The sequence below is a fragment of the Lepidochelys kempii genome, chromosome 1 (genome assembly GCF_965140265.1).
Source record: "Lepidochelys kempii isolate rLepKem1 chromosome 1, rLepKem1.hap2, whole genome shotgun sequence".
Classification (NCBI taxonomy): Eukaryota; Metazoa; Chordata; order Testudines; family Cheloniidae; genus Lepidochelys; species Lepidochelys kempii.
In genome coordinates, this window is record NC_133256.1 from 41665649 (window position 1) to 41687502 (window position 21854).

At 41.7% G+C, this 21854-nt stretch overlaps 1 protein-coding gene across 1 annotated transcript in view; it reads right to left on the reverse strand.

The window, feature by feature from the left end:
- Positions 1-21854, reverse strand: part of MIPEP (mitochondrial intermediate peptidase) — a 134740-nt gene that overhangs the window by 18472 nt on the left and 94414 nt on the right. Inside the window, exons 17-18 of the mRNA XM_073340102.1 lie at positions 4975-5096; positions 2429-2502 (exon numbers count right to left, since the gene is read on the reverse strand). Coding sequence (XP_073196203.1) covers positions 2429-2502; positions 4975-5096 — 196 coding nt within the window. The remainder of the gene's footprint in view (positions 1-2428; positions 2503-4974; positions 5097-21854) is intronic.

Below are 21854 nucleotides of genomic sequence, written 5' to 3' on the forward strand. Positions count from 1 at the left end.
CTGGAAAAATCATGGAGCAAGTCCTCAAGGAATCAACATTGAAGCACTTAGAGGAGGGGAAAGTGATCAGGAACAGTCAGCATGGATTCACCAAGGGCAAGTCATGCCTGACTAACCTAATTGCCTTCTATGATGAAATAATTGGCTCTGTGGATGAGGGGAAAGCTGTGGACGTGTTATTCCTTGACGACAGCAAAGCTTTTGATACGGTCTCCCATGGTATTCTTGCCAGCAAGTTAAAGTATGGGCTGGATGAATGGACTATAAGGTGGGTAGAAAGCTGGCTAGATCGTCAGGCTCAATGGGTAGTGATCAATGGCTCCATGTCTAGTTGGCAGCTGGTATCAAGTGGAGTGCCCCAAGGGTCAGTCCTAGGGCCGGTTTTGTTCAATATCTTCATTAATGATCTGGAGGATGGCGTGGATTGCACCCTCAGCAAGTTTGTGGATGACACTAAACTCGGAGGAGTGGTAGATACGCTGGAGGGTAGGGATAGGATACAGAGGTCCCTAGACAATTTAGAGGATTGAGCTAAAAGAAATCTTATGAGCTTCAACAAGGACAAGTGCAGAGTCCTGCACTTAGCATGAAAGAATCCTATGCACTGCTACAGAATAGAGACCGAGTGGCTAGGCAGCAGTTCTGCAGAAAAGGACCTAGGGGTGACAGTGGACGAGAAGCTGGATATGAGTCAACAGTGTGCCCTTGTTGCCAAGAAGGCTAAAGACATTTTGAGCTGTACAAGTAGGAGCACAGCCAGCAGATCGAGGGACGTGATCGTTCCCCTCTAGTTGACATTGGTGAGGCCTCATCTGGAGTACTGTGTCCCGTTTTGGGCCCCACACTACAAGTAGGATGTGGAAAAATTGGAAAGTGTCCAGCAGAGGGCAACAAAAATGTTTAGGGGGCTGGAGCACATGACTTATGAGGAGAGGCTGCGGGGACTGGGATTATTTAATCTGCGGAAGAGAAGAATGAGGGGGGATTTGATAGCTACTTTCAACTACCTTAAATGGGGTTCCAAAGAGGATGGCTCTAGACTGTCCTCAGTGGCAGCAGATGACAGAACAAGGAGTAATGGTCTCAAGTTGCAGTGCCGATGGTGAAGCACTGGAATGCGTTACCTAGGGAGTTGGTGGAATCTCCTTCCTTAGAGGTTTTTAAGGTCAGGCTTGACAAAGTCCTGGATGGGATGATTTGGTTGGGGATTGGTCCTGCTTTGAGCAGGGGGTTGACTAGATGACCTCCTGAGGTCCCTTCCAACCTGATATTCTATGATTATCACTGAACTAAACTATGGAGCAAATAAGAATTTGGTGTTTTTTTTTAAACAGGAACTAAGTTAATAAATGAAACTTGACGACTAGAAAGACTACTAAAACAGACTATGTAACTTATCTGAAAAAAACTACAGGTTTGAACTGGACTGAGGAGCTCCATCTTAGGCCAGGGATGATTGAGAAGGAACTGAGGAGTCTGGGTCGCGCAGGTGATACTTCAACTGCCAACGGCGCACGAGGCATGCACTGTGCGTGCACGACCTGTACAGGCACTGCTGTAAAATTCTCCAAGCGGAAGTGCACCTGGAGTCGAGTACTCACAGGGACATCTCTCAAAGAAGAAAAGGCTGTTCCAAAGAAAATTATTTCCTCTGGTCATATAAATACATACAGATTTCAAGAGTCAGAGCAAAGACTATCTGAAAATTATTTCAACCACATTTACCTTAATTTTTCAAAATCAATACTCATTTTTTCCAATTGATATGAGACTTGATTTAAGAATGCAGTTTACATTCTTGTCTGCACCAAAAGGAATAAATACGAAAAGAGGGTTCTAAGAGGGATACTGATCAAAACCAAATTTTGTTACAATCTTCAACCTCCATTTATACTGAGAGTGCATTATCAAAGTGCTAACACTACCTGAACTGCTTTGGTGCTATCAAAGTGACACTGGACAAAAGATTTCCTATTTCTACATCAGCAATATTTGGAATTATGGCCTTTCAGTTAACATATAGGTAAAAATTAGTAAAACAAACTTTAAAAAAAAAAAAGATGGTGTCTCTCTCCTTTTTCAGTGCATCTGACTGGTACCTTTGAATTCTATGGACCACTTTGAAAAAGGGATTTCTTTCCAACACCTTATTCCCCTGCTCTTTGGATCGCAACATATTTCATTCTTGGTATTACCAGATCTAGTCTGTTAAGTTAGGTAAATCTACTCTACACAACCAAAGTTTTCATAGGATTTATTAAAGGGGATAAATATAAAGGACTGGATAGGGAAATATTGTTAAATTATTTATTGCTATCAAATCGCAACCACTGATATTTTCCAAAAGGTATATAACAACAATGGGGAAAGAGAGTGGAACAGGGGGAGGAAGGTCACAGAAATAAAACAATCTTCCTTTTTCTTTTACCTTGAACCATGAGCATGGGCTCTTTTCCACCACCATGTGCCAGCATCTCTCTGCGATAACGCTCACCCATTGCCCTGAAGGAAACGACAGATAATATTACAGCCACCTGCATACACAACCTGTCTAGCTTTCAGTCACACTTGTCTCTGGTTTCTTTACAGAACAGACACAGCTATAGATCTAATAAAACCTGCCATCTTTAGACAATGGCTGCCTTCATCATATACTGATTAGAGAAATGCACACTGTTTAAAATTATGCAAGAACTAAGCTAGATAGATTTAATATTTACAAAAACTATGTTGTTTTTATGCAATATTCTACTTTGCAAAGAACTTGTTAGTCTTCACTGTTGTAAGGGGGGAAATTAATAGGTCTCTGATATAACTGCTTAGAACATTTAGCTAAGGTGTAAGAACAGTTTGGAATTTGTCATTTGCCAATATAGCCAAAGAAGAATAACATGACATAAGACTTTAAAATTTAAAAAGCCAATTTGTCAAAATAATACAAATAAGAGCTAATGATTCCATTTCTACTGTGGATGTTCTTCTTTACCTGTATGCAATATCCCACTTCTGCATTGTCAAGGGGCGACTGATCCCTTTCAGGGGGATCAGAACCCAGTCTGCCCACCACTGCCTTCTGAAGGCCCACCTGGGAGTAACTGACTGCCCTGTGGTTACTTAAAGAAAACGAACACTGGACCTAATTAAAAGGTTATGTGATCTTAGTTAAGCTAGGGAGAAAGTGCTTCTAGACAGAATGCTATCACAGAGAGAGGGTATGCTCCTTGGACGCTCCCAGGACAGCTCACTGGGGTAATGAGCCGAGAAGGTATACTCCACTCCTCGAGAGGGGAGATCTCAACAATGAGACCTACAGTTGCCAGGCCACCATGAAAGCCTGGTCCCAGCAAACAAATCTCCCAAATGGTGGCAGGAAACCCTGTGTGTCAAGAAATATGGGCTCTTCTCGAGAACAGCTACAATTGGCAGGTCTCCACAGACACCTAGCACTAGGGAAGGATTCTCTCTAGGTAGTGGCAAGAGACTCCAGGAAAGTCTTGTAAAGGGCCCTGGACAGAGGCGAGCAGTGGACTCAGGTGGAACAAATAAGCTAAGATTGTGCTGAGAGTCAGACACAGGGATAAAGGTTTTGCTTATATTTTGTGCTGACCTTTTCTGTTATTAAATGAGACTTTCCAAGGACCAGAAATGGTCACTAGCTCTGATATAAGAAGAGCTCTGTGTGACTCAAATCTTGTCTCTCTCACCAATAGAAGTTGGTCCAATAAAAGATATTACCTCACCCACTTTGTGTCTGTAATATCCTGGGACCGACATGGCTACAACTACACTGCTATGTCTTCTAGTTACATTTAAATATCAGCTCTCTAAATGCATCAGGAAATGCTATTGCTTATTGCCACCCAGTATCATACATCCTGAACAAATACTGAAGAACCTCCTTGTTTTAGGAAATCACTATGTGAATGTTAAATAGTTTTGGCCCAAAACTAAAAAAGATGTCAAAATGGATGATGAAGTGCTAAAAGGTACTCTCTCAATTGTAGTGAGATTTTCATAGCTCACAAAGTGTTCAAAGTTTGTGCTACCTCAGTACAAATAAGCAATACCCCCCCAGTGTAGTCTGTCTAGGTAAGCTGGACATTTCATCCAAAAAGCAAAAAAGTTAGATTCTCTGCTATCAGCCAAACTAAGGCCAACGGTTTCAAATACGGGTATCTAAATTTGAACATGTGAATTTATTTGCTTATAGGCTGTTATTAAATATATTTCTTTATGGTCGCACCTACAGTGTGGTAGGTGCTTCCCAAATATTCAGTATTTGCTCCATGGAGCTCACACTGTAAGGAGACAGACAAGTAGAAAGAGGCTAAGAGAAGCAGAATAGGCAAGTATGTACAAATCAGCTTGACTGATTGTAAGAAGCAGGACAAAACTGGTCTTCAAGAGTGATTTTGATGTGGACAGGGTAAGAAGTCTTGCAGATGAGTCATGCACAGGATACTGCACAGAAGAAGGCATGGAGGAGACTGGACAAGAAACTGATAAACAAGCAGATAAAGCTATGTATACTAGCAAAGCAGAGGGATGCAATGCAAAGCTTGAAAAGGGAAGATAACTAGGCAGAGCTATGTGGAGCTTTGAAGGTGATGACAAGAAGCTTGTTTAATACTGACAGCTTCTTCTAGTTCAAATGGAAGTTACAGGTATTTAACACTTTTGAAAATCAGGCTCTTTAATTAGATGACTACATATGGATTTTGGTGCCTCCCACTTGGCACCTACATTTTAAAATACTGATGCTGTATTCTTTGCATCAGTGAACATGTCCTACAATGTGCCTTATCATCTGTGGTTATGTTATATTTTGCTATGTTTTTAAAATCAACATATTTAGAAAAAACCATTAAAATTACATAAAAAATAAAAATGTTGCTACAGGTACAACAAGCAAGTTTTCTGCTTCCCAGAGTTAGCACGCCATTCAGTTCTACTTCATGCACTGTCTCTTTTTACCTGTCAAATGGGTTTTTCACAAAACACTGTTTCCATACCATGGAGGCAATGGCCCTGGACATGAGGTAGGAGTAGTACTTGGCACCGTATCCCACAAGATGGCTAAATCTCAGTTGCCAGGCCTATAGGGAAAAGAAAACAGAAGGGAAACCACATCACTTATATCCTTCCAATTATTTTGAGAACTTTTTATCAAAGATTGCAAGAGTTATATACTGAATTGGTTCATAAACACAGCAATATATTACAATGGCAGAAATCTGACCGTATTAAGGAGAAACAATGAAAGAAAAATTAATGTGTAGAACCTCATTCTAATAAATGTTTTCTGAGCTGAAGACTACATTTTTCCTATGCTAATCATTATAATTAATATTATGAGTAAACAGAATCAAAGGCACAGAAGACCGTAACAAGTAAAAAATTCAGACATTTAATAATATTCACATTGTTTCTATTTGGTGTTAAAAGAAAACCATAATTCACTTGTTACAATTAACACCACATTTTCCACATGTATAATTAAAGTGTCACACCTGAAAAAGTTAAATCCATGAGCTTTTGCCAAAAATAAAATTATAGTAGAGACTTGTATATGTAAAATACAGCCTCCCACATGCCAAAGTACAGCTCAGAGGTAGATGAATTACCATCCACGTGACATACCATTGTTCACAGATTTGCTCATATATTTATAGCAGATTGTAATTATTTGGTTATTTGTCTATAAATTGTTACTTAGTTTTATGACTCATTCCAGTGTTGCTAGACTCCTCTCTTTTAATTAAATAGAGTACTTTCCTATTTGGCTCCATTTCTTTACCTTGGAAAATTGAAATTATCAGCTCTACTCTCTTTGAAACATGGTTCTCAGATTTCCCCTGCCTGTAATGTGAAAAGAGGAGTAGAACTAAATTGAAAATACATACGGTTTCCCTGCAGTCTTATATGCTTCTTTAATGTAAAATAGCTCTATCTAGCAATGGATCAACAAGAAACCTCTTCTCCCTTCTTGGCTCCTTCTCAGGAAACGAAGAGGGAGTCAATTCAAAGATGTCATTTGTCCTGTTCAAACAGGATCAGAGCACTATGATAGTCATAGAAGTGTAGGAGTGGACGGGATCTCTATAGGTCATCTAGTCCAGTGCCCTGCACACAAGATAGTACTACATAACAACTAGGCCATTCCTGAAGGTATTTGTCTAACCTGTTCTTAAAAACCTCCAAAGACAGAGATTCCACAACCTTCCTAGGCAATTTGTTCTAGTGCTTAACTACCCTGATAGATAGGAAGTTTTTCCTAATGTCTAACCTAAACTGCCCTTGCTGCAATTTAAACCCATTGTTTCTTGCCCGACCCTCAGAAGTTAAGAACAACAATTTTTTACCTTCTTCCTTGTAAACCCTTTTATTTACTTGAAAACTGTTGTCTCCCCCTTGGTCCTCTCTTCTCCAGACTAAACAAACTCAGTATTTTCAATCTTTCCTCATGGGTCATGTTTTCTAGAACTTTACATCATTTTTGCTGCTCTTCTCTGGACTTTCTCCAATTTGTCCACATCTTTCCTGAAATGTGGCACCCAGAACTGGACACAATATCAGTGCGGAGTACAGTGGAAGAATTATTTCTCGTGTCTTGCTTACAACACTCATGGTGATACATCCTAGAATGATGATAGCTTTCTTTTGGCGCAACAGTGTTACACTCATATTTAGCTTGAGATCCCCTATAACCCCAAGATCCCTTCCTAGGCAGTCATTTTCCATTTTGTAGGTGTGCAATTGATTGTTCTTTCTTAAGTGGAGTACTTCGTATTTGTCCAAGTACTTTGTATTTCATCTTATTTACTTGAGACTATTACTCCAGTTTGTGCAGATAGGATTAAAATTCAAAACAACCCTCTAAAGCACTTGCAACCCCTCCCAGGTTTGTATTTTCCACAAACTTTGTAAGTGTACTCTCTGCATGTGGGGGAGGTGGGGCCGAAGCTTTCACCATGTGGGAGGGGGCTGGGGCAGAGGGTTGGGGTGGGCTCTGGGGTGGGACTACGGATGAGGGGTTCAGTGTGCAGGAGGAGGCTCAGGGTTGGGGCAGAGGTTGAGGGCTCCGGGGTGGGGCTGGGGATGAGGGGTTTGAGGTGCAGGCTGTCCCGGGGCTATGGTGGGGAGAGAGGACTCCCCCCAGCTCTCTCCCTACAGCAGCACCTGGGCTGGGAAGGAGGGAGGGAGAGGCACCTCTCCCTGTCACAGCAGCTCTGGGGCCATGGGATAGGTGCCTCTCCCCTGGCCGCTGCAGGTTTGGGGGAGGGGTGCCTCTCCCCTGGACGCAGCAGGTCCGGGCCGGGCTGGGTTGGGGTGCCTCTCCCGCCGCCCTGGTGGGTCCGGGCTGGGGATGGAGGGGGGTGCTTCTCTCCTGGCTGCTGCAGGTTCAGGGCTGGGGGAGAGGCATCTCTCCCCGCCGCAGCCCTGAGCGCCTGCATGGCCCTTAATAGGCTACTGCGCAGCCTTAGAGGGAACTTAGCTGTTTTCCCTCCTACTGTTCCTTAGGATCGTGAATGCTATCCTTTCATGATCATTGTCACCCAAGCTGCCTTTCAATTTCAAATTCTCAACCAGTTCCTCCCTATTGGTCAATATCAAATCTAGAACAGCCTCTCCCCTAGTTGCTTTCTTCACCTTTTGAAATAAAAATGGTCTCCAATGCATTCCAAGAACTTGTTGGATAATCTGTGTCTTGCTGTATTATCTTCCCAACAGATGTCTGGGTAGGTGAAGTCCTCCATCATTACCAAGCCCTGTGTTTTGGATGATTGTGTTAATAACGTCTAGGGAATGCAACATCCTCTCTTGTTTTGGATGTTCTGACAGAAGGAAGGGTTAACTCTTGGTTAACATGGAAAGGAGAAATCTCCTGTTAGGGAGGAACCTGGGGACTATGTTAAAAGCTGCTTTGTCCTATGGTGGCCTTGTGAAAAATAAGAAAACATTACCTAGAACACAGGGCAGCTAATTTCTCTATGAGCCTTGCCAAGGTTAAGGCTACAAGAAATCCTGTTTTGTATACAAGTAGCTTTAGGGACACAAAATGTATCAAGGTAGAAGGGATGCATTAGGAGGTACTTGGACTCAAGATTAAGGGACTAATTCCTCTCACAGCAATTACCCCATTGATTTCAATGTAGTTAAATCTGGTGTAAAGAGAATAATAAATCATCCCCCGAGGCTCCAGGTGCTGGATCCTGATCATCATATTGGAGAGGGACCTGAGAAAGCTGGAAACCAGGGGATGACACCCCACTAGGAATCTTTCTATTTCACCTCTGGTGGCACTGATTCTAAACGGATGTGGTTACTGTGTGCTAACATCCTTGAATTTTAGCCTACTGGTGAGCCTATAAGCCCCAAGTTGGACCCTGGAATCAGTCACTCCTCACCCTGGGACCTACATCACCGGTGACCATACTTATTCTGGTTCTGACAAGGGAATCCTTCTGCACAATTGCAACTGTTCATCCAACAAGATGTAGGCTATTGGAGGATTTGCAAGCCTTGATTCTATTGTAGTTGAACTGAGGGAAGTAAGAAGTTGGAACAGAGGCTGGTCCAGGGTACTGTACAGAAGGCCACAAGCATTTGCATCACTAAGAGGGCAGACAGACCCTGCAGACACTGAGACTGTGTGGTGGGTAAAATCATTTCCATTCTGTCAGCAGATGGTCTGACTATCCCTTCCAGTACAAAATATTGCGGCTAGGTGGCATATGCAAGGAAGGCTAACAAGGAAGTCTGAGAGGGAAAAGTCCCAGGACCTATCTGAGTGGACCTCTGGCAGAGGAAGTGCTTGATTAACCATTTGTCGAAGTAGGGCAAGACCTGGATCCCCTGGACCTTGAGGGAAGTTGTCACAAATTCATGAATAAATTCTGTGGATCATTCCCCAAGTGGCAGTTTTTCCCAGAAAAAGTTCTGGGAAAAGAATATTTACTGCATGTTTTTTCCCAAACTTTGGTCACCATTTTATCCAAACTAATCAGGAGGGGAAAGGCTTTCACCCAAATGGATCTTTCGGAGAAGTACTCTTTGTATGTGACTAGTTCAGGAAGGGAGCACTGAAGTCTATGACTTGCTTGGTATTGCCAAAAAGCACTGGAATCTGAATCCAATAGTTTTCCATCTTCTGATTGTTGTGACGGAGGAAACTCACGTCTTTCTTGGATATTCATCATTTTTAAAGCAATGAGAAGAGATGGAATTGCTGTATAAAATGGTGGAAAATGGACAGAGACCTACCTTTTGCTATTGTCTTTCTGGAAGGCAACAGTGAAGAATCTTCTGAGGTGTCCTTTCTCACTCTCACCTTCTTGCTTTTGAGAGAGATGGCAATTCAATCCTGAGGACAAGTGTAATCCAGAGTTGACCAGCTTCCTTTGGGCCACTGAGAGGCACCCTTGGAAGGGAGGCTCATATAAGGACAGGTTTCAGAGTAACAGCCGTGTTAGTCTGTATTCGCAAAAAGAAAAGGAGTACTTGTGGCACCTTAGAGACTAACCAATTTATTTGAGCATAAGCTTTCGTGAGCTACAGCTCACTTCATCAGATGCATACTGTGGAAAATACAGAAGATGTTTTTATACACACAGACCATGAAAAAATGGGTGTTTATCACTACAAAAGGTTTTCTCTCCCCCCACCCCACTCTCCTGCTGGTAATAGCTTATCTAAAGTGATCACTCTCCTTACAATGTGTATGATAATCAAGGTGGGCCATTTCCAGCACAAATCCAGGGTTTAACAAGAACGTCTGAGGAACAGTGGGGGGCGGCGAAGGAATAAACAAGGGGAAATAGGTTACTTTTTATAATGAATCAACCATTCCCAGTCTCTATTCATGACTTCTGGGAACTCTTCTGGCTCTATCAATCTGTTTCTTCACTTCCGCAGGTGGGTATTGTAGTTGTAAGAATGCTTGATAGAGATCTTGTAGGTGTTTGTCTCTGTCTGAGGGGTTGGAGCAAATGCGGTTGTATCGCAGAGCTTGGCTGTAGACGATGGATCATGTGGTGTGGTCAGGGTGAAAGCTGGAGGCATGTAGGTAGGAATAGCGGTCAGTAAGTTTCTGGTATAGGGTGGTGTTTATGTGACCATTGTTTATTAGCACTGTAGCGTCCAGGAAGTGGATCTCTTGTGTGGACTGGACCAGGCTGAGGTTGATGGTGGGATGGAAATTGTTGAAATCATGGTGGAATTCCTCAAGGGCTTCTTTTCCATGGGTCCAGATAATGAAGATGTCATCAATATAGTGCAAGTAGAGTAGGGGCGATAGAGGACGAGAGCTGAGGAAGCATTGTTCTAAGTCATCCAGAAGTCACCTACTACAGGACAGGCCTAACAAAGAAAATAACAGAACGCCACTAGTCGTCACCTTCAGCCCCCAACTAAAACCCCTCCAACGCATTATCAAGGATCTACAACTTATCCTGAAGGATGACCCAACACTCTCACAAATCTTGGGAGACAGGCCAGTCCTTGCCTACAGACAGCCCCCCAACCTGAAGCAAATACTCACCAGCAACCACATACCACACAACAGAACCACTAACCCAGGAACCTATCCTTGCAACAAAGCCCGTTGCCAACTGTGCCCACATATCTGTTCAGGGGACACCATCACAGGGCCTAATAACATCAGCCACACTATCAGAGGCTCGTTCACCTGCACATCTACCAATGTGATATATGCCATCATGTGCCAGCAATGCCCCTCTGCCATGTACATTGGGCAAATTGGACAGTCTCTACATAAAAGAATAAATGGACACAAATCAGATGTCAAGAATTATAACATTCATAAACCAGTCGGAGAACACTTCAATCTCTCTGGTCACTTGATTTCTGATCTCAAAGTGACTATCCTTCAACAAAAAAACTTCGAAAACAGACTCCAACGAGAGACTGCTGAATTGGAATTAATTTGCAAATTGGATACAATTAACTTAGGCTTGAATAGAGACTGGGAATGGTTGATTCATTACATAAAAAGTAACCTATTTCCCCTTGTTTATTCCTCCCCCCCCCCGTTCCTCAGAAGTTCTTGTTAAACCCTGGATTTGTGCTGGAAATGGCCCACCTTGATTATCATACACATTGTAAGGAGAGTGATCATTTTAGATAAGCTATTACCAGCAGGAGAGTGGGGTGGGGGGAGAGAAAACCTTTTGTAGTGATAAACACCCATTTTTTCATGGTCTGTGTGTATAAAAACATCTTCTGTATTTTCCACAGTATGCATCTGATGAAGTGAGCTGTAGCTCACGAAAGCTTATGCTCAAATAAATTGGTTAGTCTCTAAGGTGCCACAAGTACTCCTTTTTTCATATAAGGACATTGTCTCATCCCAGGCTTTCATGAAGGCTTAATGGAGAAGCTTGGCTAGGCCTGGTAAATTTTTTCATTGATTATTATTATTTATTATTTGCATTACCATAGTACTTAAGAGCCCTGTTCATGGACCAGGACCCCGTTGTGCTAGGTACTGTACAAACGCAGAATAAAAAAAGACAGTCCCTGCCCCAAAGAATTTCCAATTTAAACATAAGGAAGAGAGAACAGATGGACAGACAGACAGACTACTGGGGAGTACAAGGTGTGGCAGACCCAGACCAGTTGGATGCAGGAGTCTGGTAGAAGGCAAATATACTGGGCACTGGATGAACAGTTTTCTGTTTCCTGAGTGAGCGGAGCAGGGGCTGCCCTAGAGCAATCAGGAACCAGCTAGAACCAATTAAGACACGCAAGCTAATTAAGAACTTACTAGAATCAATTATGGCAGGCAGGCTAATCAGGACACCTGGTTTAAAAAGGACCTCCCATCAGTTAGTGGGGGGCATGCAAGGAGCAGGGAGTGAGAAAGGCGTGCTTCTGGAGGACTGAGGAGCACAAACATTATCAGGCTTCAGGAGGAAGGTCCTGCGGTGAAGATAAAGAAGGTGCTGAGGAGAGGCCATGGGGAAGTAGCCCAGCGAGTTGCAGCTGTCACGCATCTGATACAGGAGACGTTGTAGACAGCTGCTATCCACAAGGCCCTCGGCTGGAACCTGGTGTAGAGGGTGGGCCCGGGTTCCCCCTATGCCCCCAACTCCCTATCTGACACAGGAGGAGTTGATCTGTTCTGTGAGACACACCAGAGGGGAAGGTCACATTTGGAAAGGGATCTGGCCTGTCCCCGACCCCCTAGGTGGGACAACAGAAACTCTGGAGATTGTTCTCCATTTCCCCCATGCTGGCCAATAATGAGATTAGCTGAGTGAATGGCACGTTTGAGCCTCTAGCAAAAGCGGCCAAACTGAAGGCTGCCGTGAACCTCTGAGGCGAGCAAATCTGACAGAAAGCACAGGTCCCCACGAGGCAGAGGAGGAACTTTGTCACAAAGGAAACAATGAGACAATTTTGGACAGCATGATAGGCAGTGGTTTCCGCCCACCAGTGGCCTACCATTGTCAAATTGTTTGTAGGTATCATTCCAAAGAAGTTTTAAGGAACGTTTTGAATTGGGGGAAATGAGGTAGCTTTGCAGATGCTTTGAATCAGAACCCAAGGTCCACAGGCGTCGGCTCCCTGCTCCTGCCCCTGATGCCAAGAAGTGCTGAGGCAGGCTAAGCAGAAGAGTGAAAGGGTGCTGGGAGCCTACCAGAAGTAAGATATAAGAATGGGAAGAGGCTGATCAAAGTGACGACAGCTGAGATATACAAAGTGCTTTGAGGTACTCCCATCTAGTGCTGGTGCATTTCTGAACTACCTAACACAGAACAGAGACTGGAGTGGGGTCAAACGAAATGCTGGCCTTCTGGTGGATAAAACTGTGGCTTGTTATCAGTCCTACTGCCTCAAATCAAGGGAAAGAATTGTGGCCAATTCCATGATCCAGATCCATGTGAGGGGATGAGAAAAAACAGGAGCTAGCAGCATGTTGTCTGTTCAGCATTAAACAGCCAGAAATAAAACCCTGAGGGGTACATTTTCAAAAGCAGTGAGCTGGAATTTAGCCATGCAACTCCCAAAGCACTGTTTGGAAAATGGGCTCCTGGTTCCTACAATATCAGCATGAGTCAAAAACTTTCTTCTTGCTTTGTCTTTCCCATTTAACGAGAGGTTTCTACTCAAATTGTTTTGCAAGGCGTAAAGCCACAGTCACTAAAAGTCAGAGAAATATTATCAATTTTAATTTTTTTGATGGAGTGAAATATACAAAAATCATACACAAAGGGACTTGTGCAAGCTCTTAAAAATGAAATGATTTTTTTTATCCAGCTCCAACTATTCTTACCTCCTACAGTCCAGGGCCTGAAATTAAGTTCAGCTTGAATTCAGATTTTTCAGCTTGCAATAAAAGTACTGCGGTTGCAACATTTATACATAACATCTACAATTTTTCTAACTCGTCCCTTAATTTTAACCATAATCACTAAACTGAAAACACATTTTAAAAACAGATCAGAAGGCAAGCATTTTTAGAAGCATGAAGCAGGAAACTTGTCAGTCTTTATTTTATTCTATATTAAGTCTTCAGATTGAGGATTTGAAGTTTTAGCTTGAAAGGTTACAGCTCTCCCAAGAATGGAAAAAACTTTACTGTTGAATCACTCTTCACATGCCTAAAATCTTAATAATTTCCAAATATATCTGCTTATGAAAAACTGAAAGAATACATCTGCTTTTTCTGCTATAAAAGAAAACCGTTTTCAGGAGTTTGGCATGAAAGGAAAATACTTAATCCTCTGTTATGCTCCTCAGCAAGGTTTAATTTCAATAACCATCATAAACGTCAACTAGTAAAGAACACAGCAGCATTTCTCTTCAGCAACACAGGCTACTGTGAACACATAGAACTGTCCCTCCATTTCCTACAGTGACTTCCCACAGAATACCATCTCAAATGTCTTCATTATCTCAAAGGCCCTTAATGGCCAGAGCCCAGGGTAACTAAAAGATCACCTATAGCTCCAGGATGAGTACCACTATCAACAGCTCCACTCCACAAGCAAAATGAAACTGTACCACAAATGTGCAGGACAAAGAGCTTTCTTAGGCCAACACTGTGAAACCAACTCCCAATGTAAGAACCAACATAAACAGCATCATTTTTCATTACAAGCACAAGATGCACTTGTTTCGCCTTGTCTTTGCTAATATATTTAGTAAAAAAAAATTCCCACACAACTTCCTTGGGAGAGGAACAGATAAGAAAAAAAAACTACATATAACAGATGCTAGCCAGTCACATCACTTAATGTACCCTCGAAAGCGCTCAGATACTACGATGATGAGGGCATATAATATAACTTGAAGAGACAAGAACAGATAATGGAATATTAGCAAAAGTTAAATATATTTTTAAAACTGCCAGTGGATAGGACATACATCCCAGGGTATTAAAGGAATTAGCTATAAAATTTATTGTACCAAAGGATTTTTTTAAACAAAGCTATGGACAACTGGGTTGGTAGTGAAAAATGGGGTTATATCCCATGTGTGGCAAGTGCCACACTGATTTTAAGAAAAGGAAATAATCCTGGCAATTACCATTAGATAAGTCTAACCCAGGGTCGGCAACCTTTCAGAAGTGGTGTGCCGAGTCTTCATTTATTCACTCTTATTTAAGGTTTCGCGTGCCAGTAATAAATTTTAACGTTTTTAGGTCTCTTTCTATAATTCTACAACGTAGAACTAAACTATTGTTGTATGTAAAGTAAATAAGGTTTTTAAAATGTTTAAGAAGCTTTATTTAAAATTAGATTAAAATGCAGAGCCCTCCAAACCGGTGGCCAGGACCCAGGCAATGTGAGTGCCACTGAAAATCAGCTTGCATGCCACTTTTAGCACCCGTGCCATAGATTGCCTACCCGGTCTAACCTAAATCACCTAACGAAATAATGTAACCAAAGTTTTGTTCATTCTGCAAATACCACCATATCAAGAAACCTGAGTATAACACAGCTGTCCCTCAGCTAGGTTTCAGTGTAGGCTGGACTTTAAAATGTGTTTAGTAATGAGGCCAGAAGCACTTAGAGGAGAAGAAAGTGATCAGGAACAGTCAGCATGGATTCACCAAGGGCAAGTCATGCCTGACTAGTCTAACTGCCTTCTATGACAAGATAACTGGCTCTGTGGATGAAGGGAAAGCAGTGGACGTGTTGTTCCTTGACTATAGCAAAGCTTTTGACACGGTCTCCCACAGTATACTTGCCAGCAAGTTAAAGAAGTATGGGCTGGATGAATGGACTATAAGGTGGACAGAAAGCTGGCTAGATTGTCGGGCTCAACGGGTAGTGATCAATGGCTCCATGTCTAGTTGGCAGCCGGTATCAAGTGGAGTGCCCCAGGGGTCGGTCCTGGGGCCGGTTTTGTTCAATATCTTCATAAATGATCTGGAGGATGGTGTGGATTGCACCCTCAGCAAGTTTGTGGATGACACTAAACTCGGAGGAGTGGTAGATACGCTGGAGGGTAGGGATAGGATACAGAGGGACCTAGACAAATTAGAGGATTGGGCCAAAAGAAATCTGATGAGCTTCAACAAGGACAAGTGCAGAGTCCTGCACTTAGGACGGAAGAATCCAATGCACTGCTACAGACTAGGGACCGAATGGCTCGGCAGCAGTTCTGCAGAAAAGGACCTAGGGGTGACAGTGGATGAGAAGCTAGATATGAGTCAACAGTATGCCCTTGTTGCCAAGAAGGCCAATGGCATTTTGGGGTGTATAAGTAGGGGCATTGCCAGCAGATCGAGGGACGTGATCGTTCCCCTCTATTCGACATTGGGGAGGCCTCATCTGGAGTACTGTGTCCCGTTTTGGGCCCCACACTACAAGAAGGATGTGGAAAAATTGGAAAGAGTCCAGCGGAGGGCAACAAAAATGATTAGGGGACTGGAACACATGACTTATGAGGAGAGGCTGAGGGAACTGGGGATGTTTAGTCTTCAGAAGAGAAGAATGAGGGAGGATTTGATAGCTGCTTTCAACTACCTGAAAGGGGGTTCCAAAGAGCATGGCTCTAGACTGTTCTCAGTGGTAGCAGATGACAGAACAAGGAGTAATGGTCTCAAGTTGCAGTGGGGGAGATTTAGGTTGGATATTAGGAAAAACTTTGTCACTAGGAGGGTGGTGAAACACTGGAATGCATTACCTAGGGAGGTGGTGGAATCTCCTTCCCTAGAAGTTTTTAAGGTCAGGCTTGACAAAGCCCTGGCTGGGATGATTTAGTCAGGTATCGGTCCTGCTTTGAGCAGGGGGTTGGACTAGATGACCTCCTGAGGTCCCTTCCAACCCAGATATTCTATGATTCTATGATTCAGACTGTCTCTCACTGCAGAACACAAGTAGCTCTAGTATGTCACCATTCTCTTCCCACAACCTACTGTAACGTCCCCACACAAAGTAGATTCCAATTACTGTCCTCCTTGCAGCAATTACCAATTTCCCTACTCCAGCTCTCAGTAGATCTCAGTTAATGCTCCCTTAAGTAACTTTATAATTCATAAAAAGACAATACCATCTTAACTGGACTTAAATTAGATATGCATCTTGCAGCTTAAAAACTATATTTTTTAAAATTTCTTATGGTTACACTCTTGATTTCCAATTTCCAGGGCTGAATGATTTCTCCATATCGATAAAAAAGATCTGACACACGAATTTCCCTGTTGGAAAACCTGCAGGCTAGACATATACACTTAGGACGCACTTCTTATTACAGGGTTATGTTTCTGTTAAGCTGCAAGAAAGTTAATGAAGATTCTGAGTACATCATCTACTCTAGGAATATATGTAATAATTATGAAAAAGTTCCATGAAGACATTCCAGGAGTTTATTAAACAGTGTATTTTATAGCATAGCCCAGAGGTTACAATAATATGCCATCTGCAGGTCATGTTACTGCCTGTTTTTTGTATAGTATAGCTGACAGAAATAAAGGTGCGTGACTGATCCACTGAAATTATTAGTTAAAGATGCCTGCTTTCTATCAACATACCATCAATCCTCCCTGATTATCTTGTCTGAAGAATTTCCAAAATCCCATATGCAATGGCTTTTCATCCTTTCTAATAAAAAAACCCTGCTGTACTTTAACAAAAATAAATTGAAAGTCTTTTTAGGAGTTTAAATTAAGATACACATTTGCTGCATTCTCAATGTATGGAACAACACTTTAAGGATATTACTACAGTTCCCTACAACCTATTAATAAGTGATATCCTTTTACTAACTTTAAAAGTTTAGCTGACACTTCAGTTATGTATGGTTGAAGATGTTTCCAGCCTATACCTATCAAGTCTAGACTGAATTCTGAGATTTAGCAAATGTTCAAAAGTACAACAAAATCAATTAATACAAAATTCAGCTATAGTCCTTGTGAGGCTAAACCAAAATTTTAGAAGGGAAAATGAGTTGCAAATAGCATTGTGTAACATTACATTCCCATTGTTAACTAGTTTTCATTTGATCTATAGCTAGTCTTTGTTTTCATTTAATGGCATTAGTGCTGTAAAATACTGAAACTGTTTAGACTACTATTTCCTTTTAGAAGAAAAAAAAACTCAGTGACTGTGCTAATCCAGTCAAATACTGTTTGATTTGTCCTTGAGAAGTGCCTGAACCTTTCAAAATACTCTTTGAAAGTTTATGCTGTTATTTAGTCTCCATAAATCTTCCACTATTTCAAAGCAGATGAAGTGTGTCCATTCAGTTTTGAGTTTGAAGACAAATCACAGGGTAAATATTACAAGATCCAACATTAACTATGTAAATATTTTTTCCCTTCATTTACTATTTTGAATTTAAAATTTCTACTGTATTAAATCTTAGCAGAAGAGTTGCTAAATACTTTCCATAAGTAAAAATATTTGGTGGAGGTAATATTTGGTGGGCCCTCCCTGCCCAATTAAATTTTTATCCCTGGCAGGAGATGCAAGCAGATGAACAGCCAGCTCCTCTTTCCTGCAGGGACCGTTGGGTGGAGAAGCCATAGATCTGGCGCCAGCTTGATGCTGCTGCTCCTACAGTCCATGAAGTTGGGCGTCAGCATGAGGTGGAAAAACTGCTGAAAGTCATCAACCCCCTTCCCCCCGCCCGAGCTCCTGGTTAATTATAAAAGCTATTGTATAAGCCAGGCTCTTAGCAGGCCTTCTTGCTTTATCTAGGCCCAATATTTGCAAAGTGATCCACATTTGTAGATTCAAGAATCTGAGGAGCAATGTGAGGAGCTGCAACTTTAGGCAAATCAAACATTGTGTTGCCCTCTTTTGGGGCCACTTTTTATTCTGGAGAATTGGTACATTGTTCAGTGCAAAATCCAAGCAAACTGGCTTTTGTGGGGCATTATGTATTTTAGCTTAACAGGCTCACTGTTCCACTGTTCTGCCTAGTGAGGCAATATTCTACAAACCTGAGAGAAAGTGTCCACACACGTCTTTTCAGCCTAGAGGAAGATGCACTGAGCTGGGAACCAGGAGTTCTGGTCTCACCTTTACTAACTGTTGTCTATATTTCTGTGTACTTACAATCATAGAATATCAGGGTTGGAAGGGACCTCAGGAGGTCATCTAGTCCAACCCCCTGCTCAAAGCAGGACCAGGCCCCAATTTTTGCCCCAGATCCCTAAATGGCCCCCCCAAGGATCGAGCTCACAACCCTGGGTTTAGCAGGCCAATGATCAAACCACTGACCTATCTCTCCCTTGCAGCACTTAGTGTACCTCCTCTCAGACAGATCCCAGGCAAACTCCCTCTGTTAGCCTCTCTGCTGTTCTCTGCTCCTTCAGAGCTCTCGTTATTGCCTTCATACCTTAACCAAGAGGGCACTGAAGTATTGTTCTTTCCCACTTTATAAAGAAGTTAACTGAGAGTTTGAACAGGGCAGACCTGGGAAATAGTGCCCAGGCCTCTAGTATGGCAAATCCTAGTCTCATCCACTCTGCCGCCAAGAATTAACAAGCTAAATCTGTGTGCTTGGCTACCAAGACTCTAACCAATATACATACATTCCTGCCAGAGCCAGGAAAAGAATCTCCAACCTTCTAGTGCTGTTTGACAATTAGTTCTGAAACTCAATGGCAAAGTCTACGTTAGGTGCCTTTCTAGTGGAAGGCCCACAAAGTGTAGCTCAAATAGTAGAAGTCTGCACTGGGAATCTGAAACTCCATGGTTCAAGATCTGCTAACAAGCCATGAGTGTTGGGGAGTCCTTATGGTTGCAAATGATGAAATTTGTTTTTTAGCTTTTCTATTTAAAATACCAGTTTAATTCACAGAATGAGAAAATATCCCTAAACCTGGTTAAAAAAACATGATGATCTGATAATTATGTCACAAAATGCAGGTGTTCCACAATTTGGTGATTTGTCACACATTTTCTTAGCTTGTGTCTCAGTTTTGAAAGTTGAGAGGTATGGTTTGGTCTAGAAGAAAACCAAGGCATTCATGCACTATTTTATTTTAAATAAAGAACACTCTTTGGAGGAGCATTAGTCAGCCATACATTCTCTCATTTTAAATACACAGAATTTCAGTGGGTGGTTTTATCATTGATACACTTGTTTTGGGATGAGGTGGTTTTTTTCTATATGCTGGGTCTGATTCACTATTGTGTTACTACAGTTTAATGTTGGTGTAAACTCTGCCAATTTCAACAGAATTACATCAGCATAACACTGGAGAAACAAAAAGATGAAAAAGATCTTTAAAGAATTTTTAAAAAAACCCTTTTTCTCTAGTTGCAGCTTCTGATTTTGGGTGGAATAACTAACTTAATTATAAGAAACGACTTCTTATTTCCCACTAGTTTGGCTAACGTCACAATAGTTCAAATTTTTACAGTGAAGTGCCTTTCTGATGTTAGGAGTGGGATAGTATGTAAGATAAACCAACTAAGACACCACTGACATTTTAGAAAGTGAGTCAAACAAGAGATTAAAGTTTCAATTTATAACACTTCTGTGTTTTTCTTATAAAGTCATAAATAAATCTAGCAAGACAGGGAATGTAAATATTTTTGCAGTTGTTTATATTGGGGAAGAGGAAAGGAATTTAATATGCAATTAACCACTTAAGTGTTTCTAGATATGTACCATATGGTTGTTGAATTATTTAAATTATTAACAAAAATGTAAACATTTTAAATTTAACCTACTGAATGACTTGATCATCACGACTCAAATGTACAAAAGCTATGTGATGAAAATTGCCCTTTGAGAGATATAGAAGAATATGTACTTCAAAAGGTTACATTTATGGTTCAGCATTGCTTCACAACCTTTATTAGATGTTCACGTTAACATCCTGACTGGAAGGCAGGCAGATAGGACAAAAGTCAAATGAAGATTTAGGATATTTAAACTGAACAAGTAGTAAATTAAGACAGGCTATACTAGCAGTATTATGCAGTGTAGTTGTAGCCGTTTCGCTCCCAGGCTATGAGACACACAAGGTGGGTGAGATAATATCATTTATTGGACGAACTTCTGTTGGTGAGAGAGACAAGCTTTCAAGTTCCTTTCCCAGACCTGAAGAAGAGCTCCGTCTGGTTTGAAAGCTTGTCCCTCTCACCAACAGAAGGTGATCCAACAAAAGATAATACCTCACCTACCTTGTCTCTCTTTCTTAGTAGTATTACACATTTTACAATAAAATGATAGCTTTCTAAAGTAAAATATTGACATCATACACAAACCTTAGAATTTCCGAATTCATCCCTTCTATCCTGATATATAGCTTTGAACATATACACACATGCAATAAACACACAAACAGAGCATGTTACCAGGCATGAATGAGTAATACTAATGTCTCAGGCCCACAATCAGGTCAATATCGGCAGATCCTTTCCCACCAAGAGCCCCACTAAGGTCTTAGTCCATCTTTCAGTACCTTCTGTTAGTAACACACTGGGCTTAAATTAAATAATGAGTCAATGCTTTAAGGTAACATATATAAATAATACTTGTGATGAATATGTTTCCCTTTTTGAACTAAATTATTGTAAGAAGTTAAAATTACTAGTAAAAATCGATATACTTTATAAACACATCTTTACCAATATATCAGCTTAATCAGGTAAAACCTCTGTACCCACAAAATGCGACATTTAGTATTGTAAATGAATGTTATTTTAGTACCAGTCTGTTCTTGTGCCTGAATATCTTAACACACCAGACTGGAATTTAGGAGATCAGGATTCAATTCCTGACTCTGCCACAGCTTACAGTGCGACCTTGGGCAAACCAGAGAGTATGTCTATTACGTTGAGCTGGAGGTGTAATTTCTGGTCAAGCCAGTGCTCTGAAAACCGAGTGTCGCCCCTTCTGCTACTCTCATCGCTATGACTACACTCCAATTTTAACACACTAGCTTGATCAAAATTGGCACAGATGATGTCTCCTGGAGCTGGGTGGGACTCACACCCCTAGCTCAAAGTGTAGACATACTCAAAAGATGTATCTTCATAGCAGTTAGCTTGGGTTATAACTATAACCTAACAACTCCCAACCACACACAGAAAACTCTAGCTCGAGTTAAGTGGTGCTTTACGCTCCATCTAACTAGCCTGTCAGGGGTGGGTAGGTAGGTGGGTTGAAGCTTGAGCAATACTGATGCTTGAGCTAGTAATGCGGTACAGGATGCAACAACTTCAGTTACAACAGCAGCTAATCCAGGGTACAGCTACACTGCACACTCCTGACAGCAGCATGTGGAGTACATACACTGGATGCTCTGCCAGTACAGGTATAAACAGTAGTGCAGAGACTGCTTTAGGCAAATCGAATAAAGACACACCAGAACCTTAGGGTACATATCCTACATGACTCTCTACACGCCCACTCAGTGC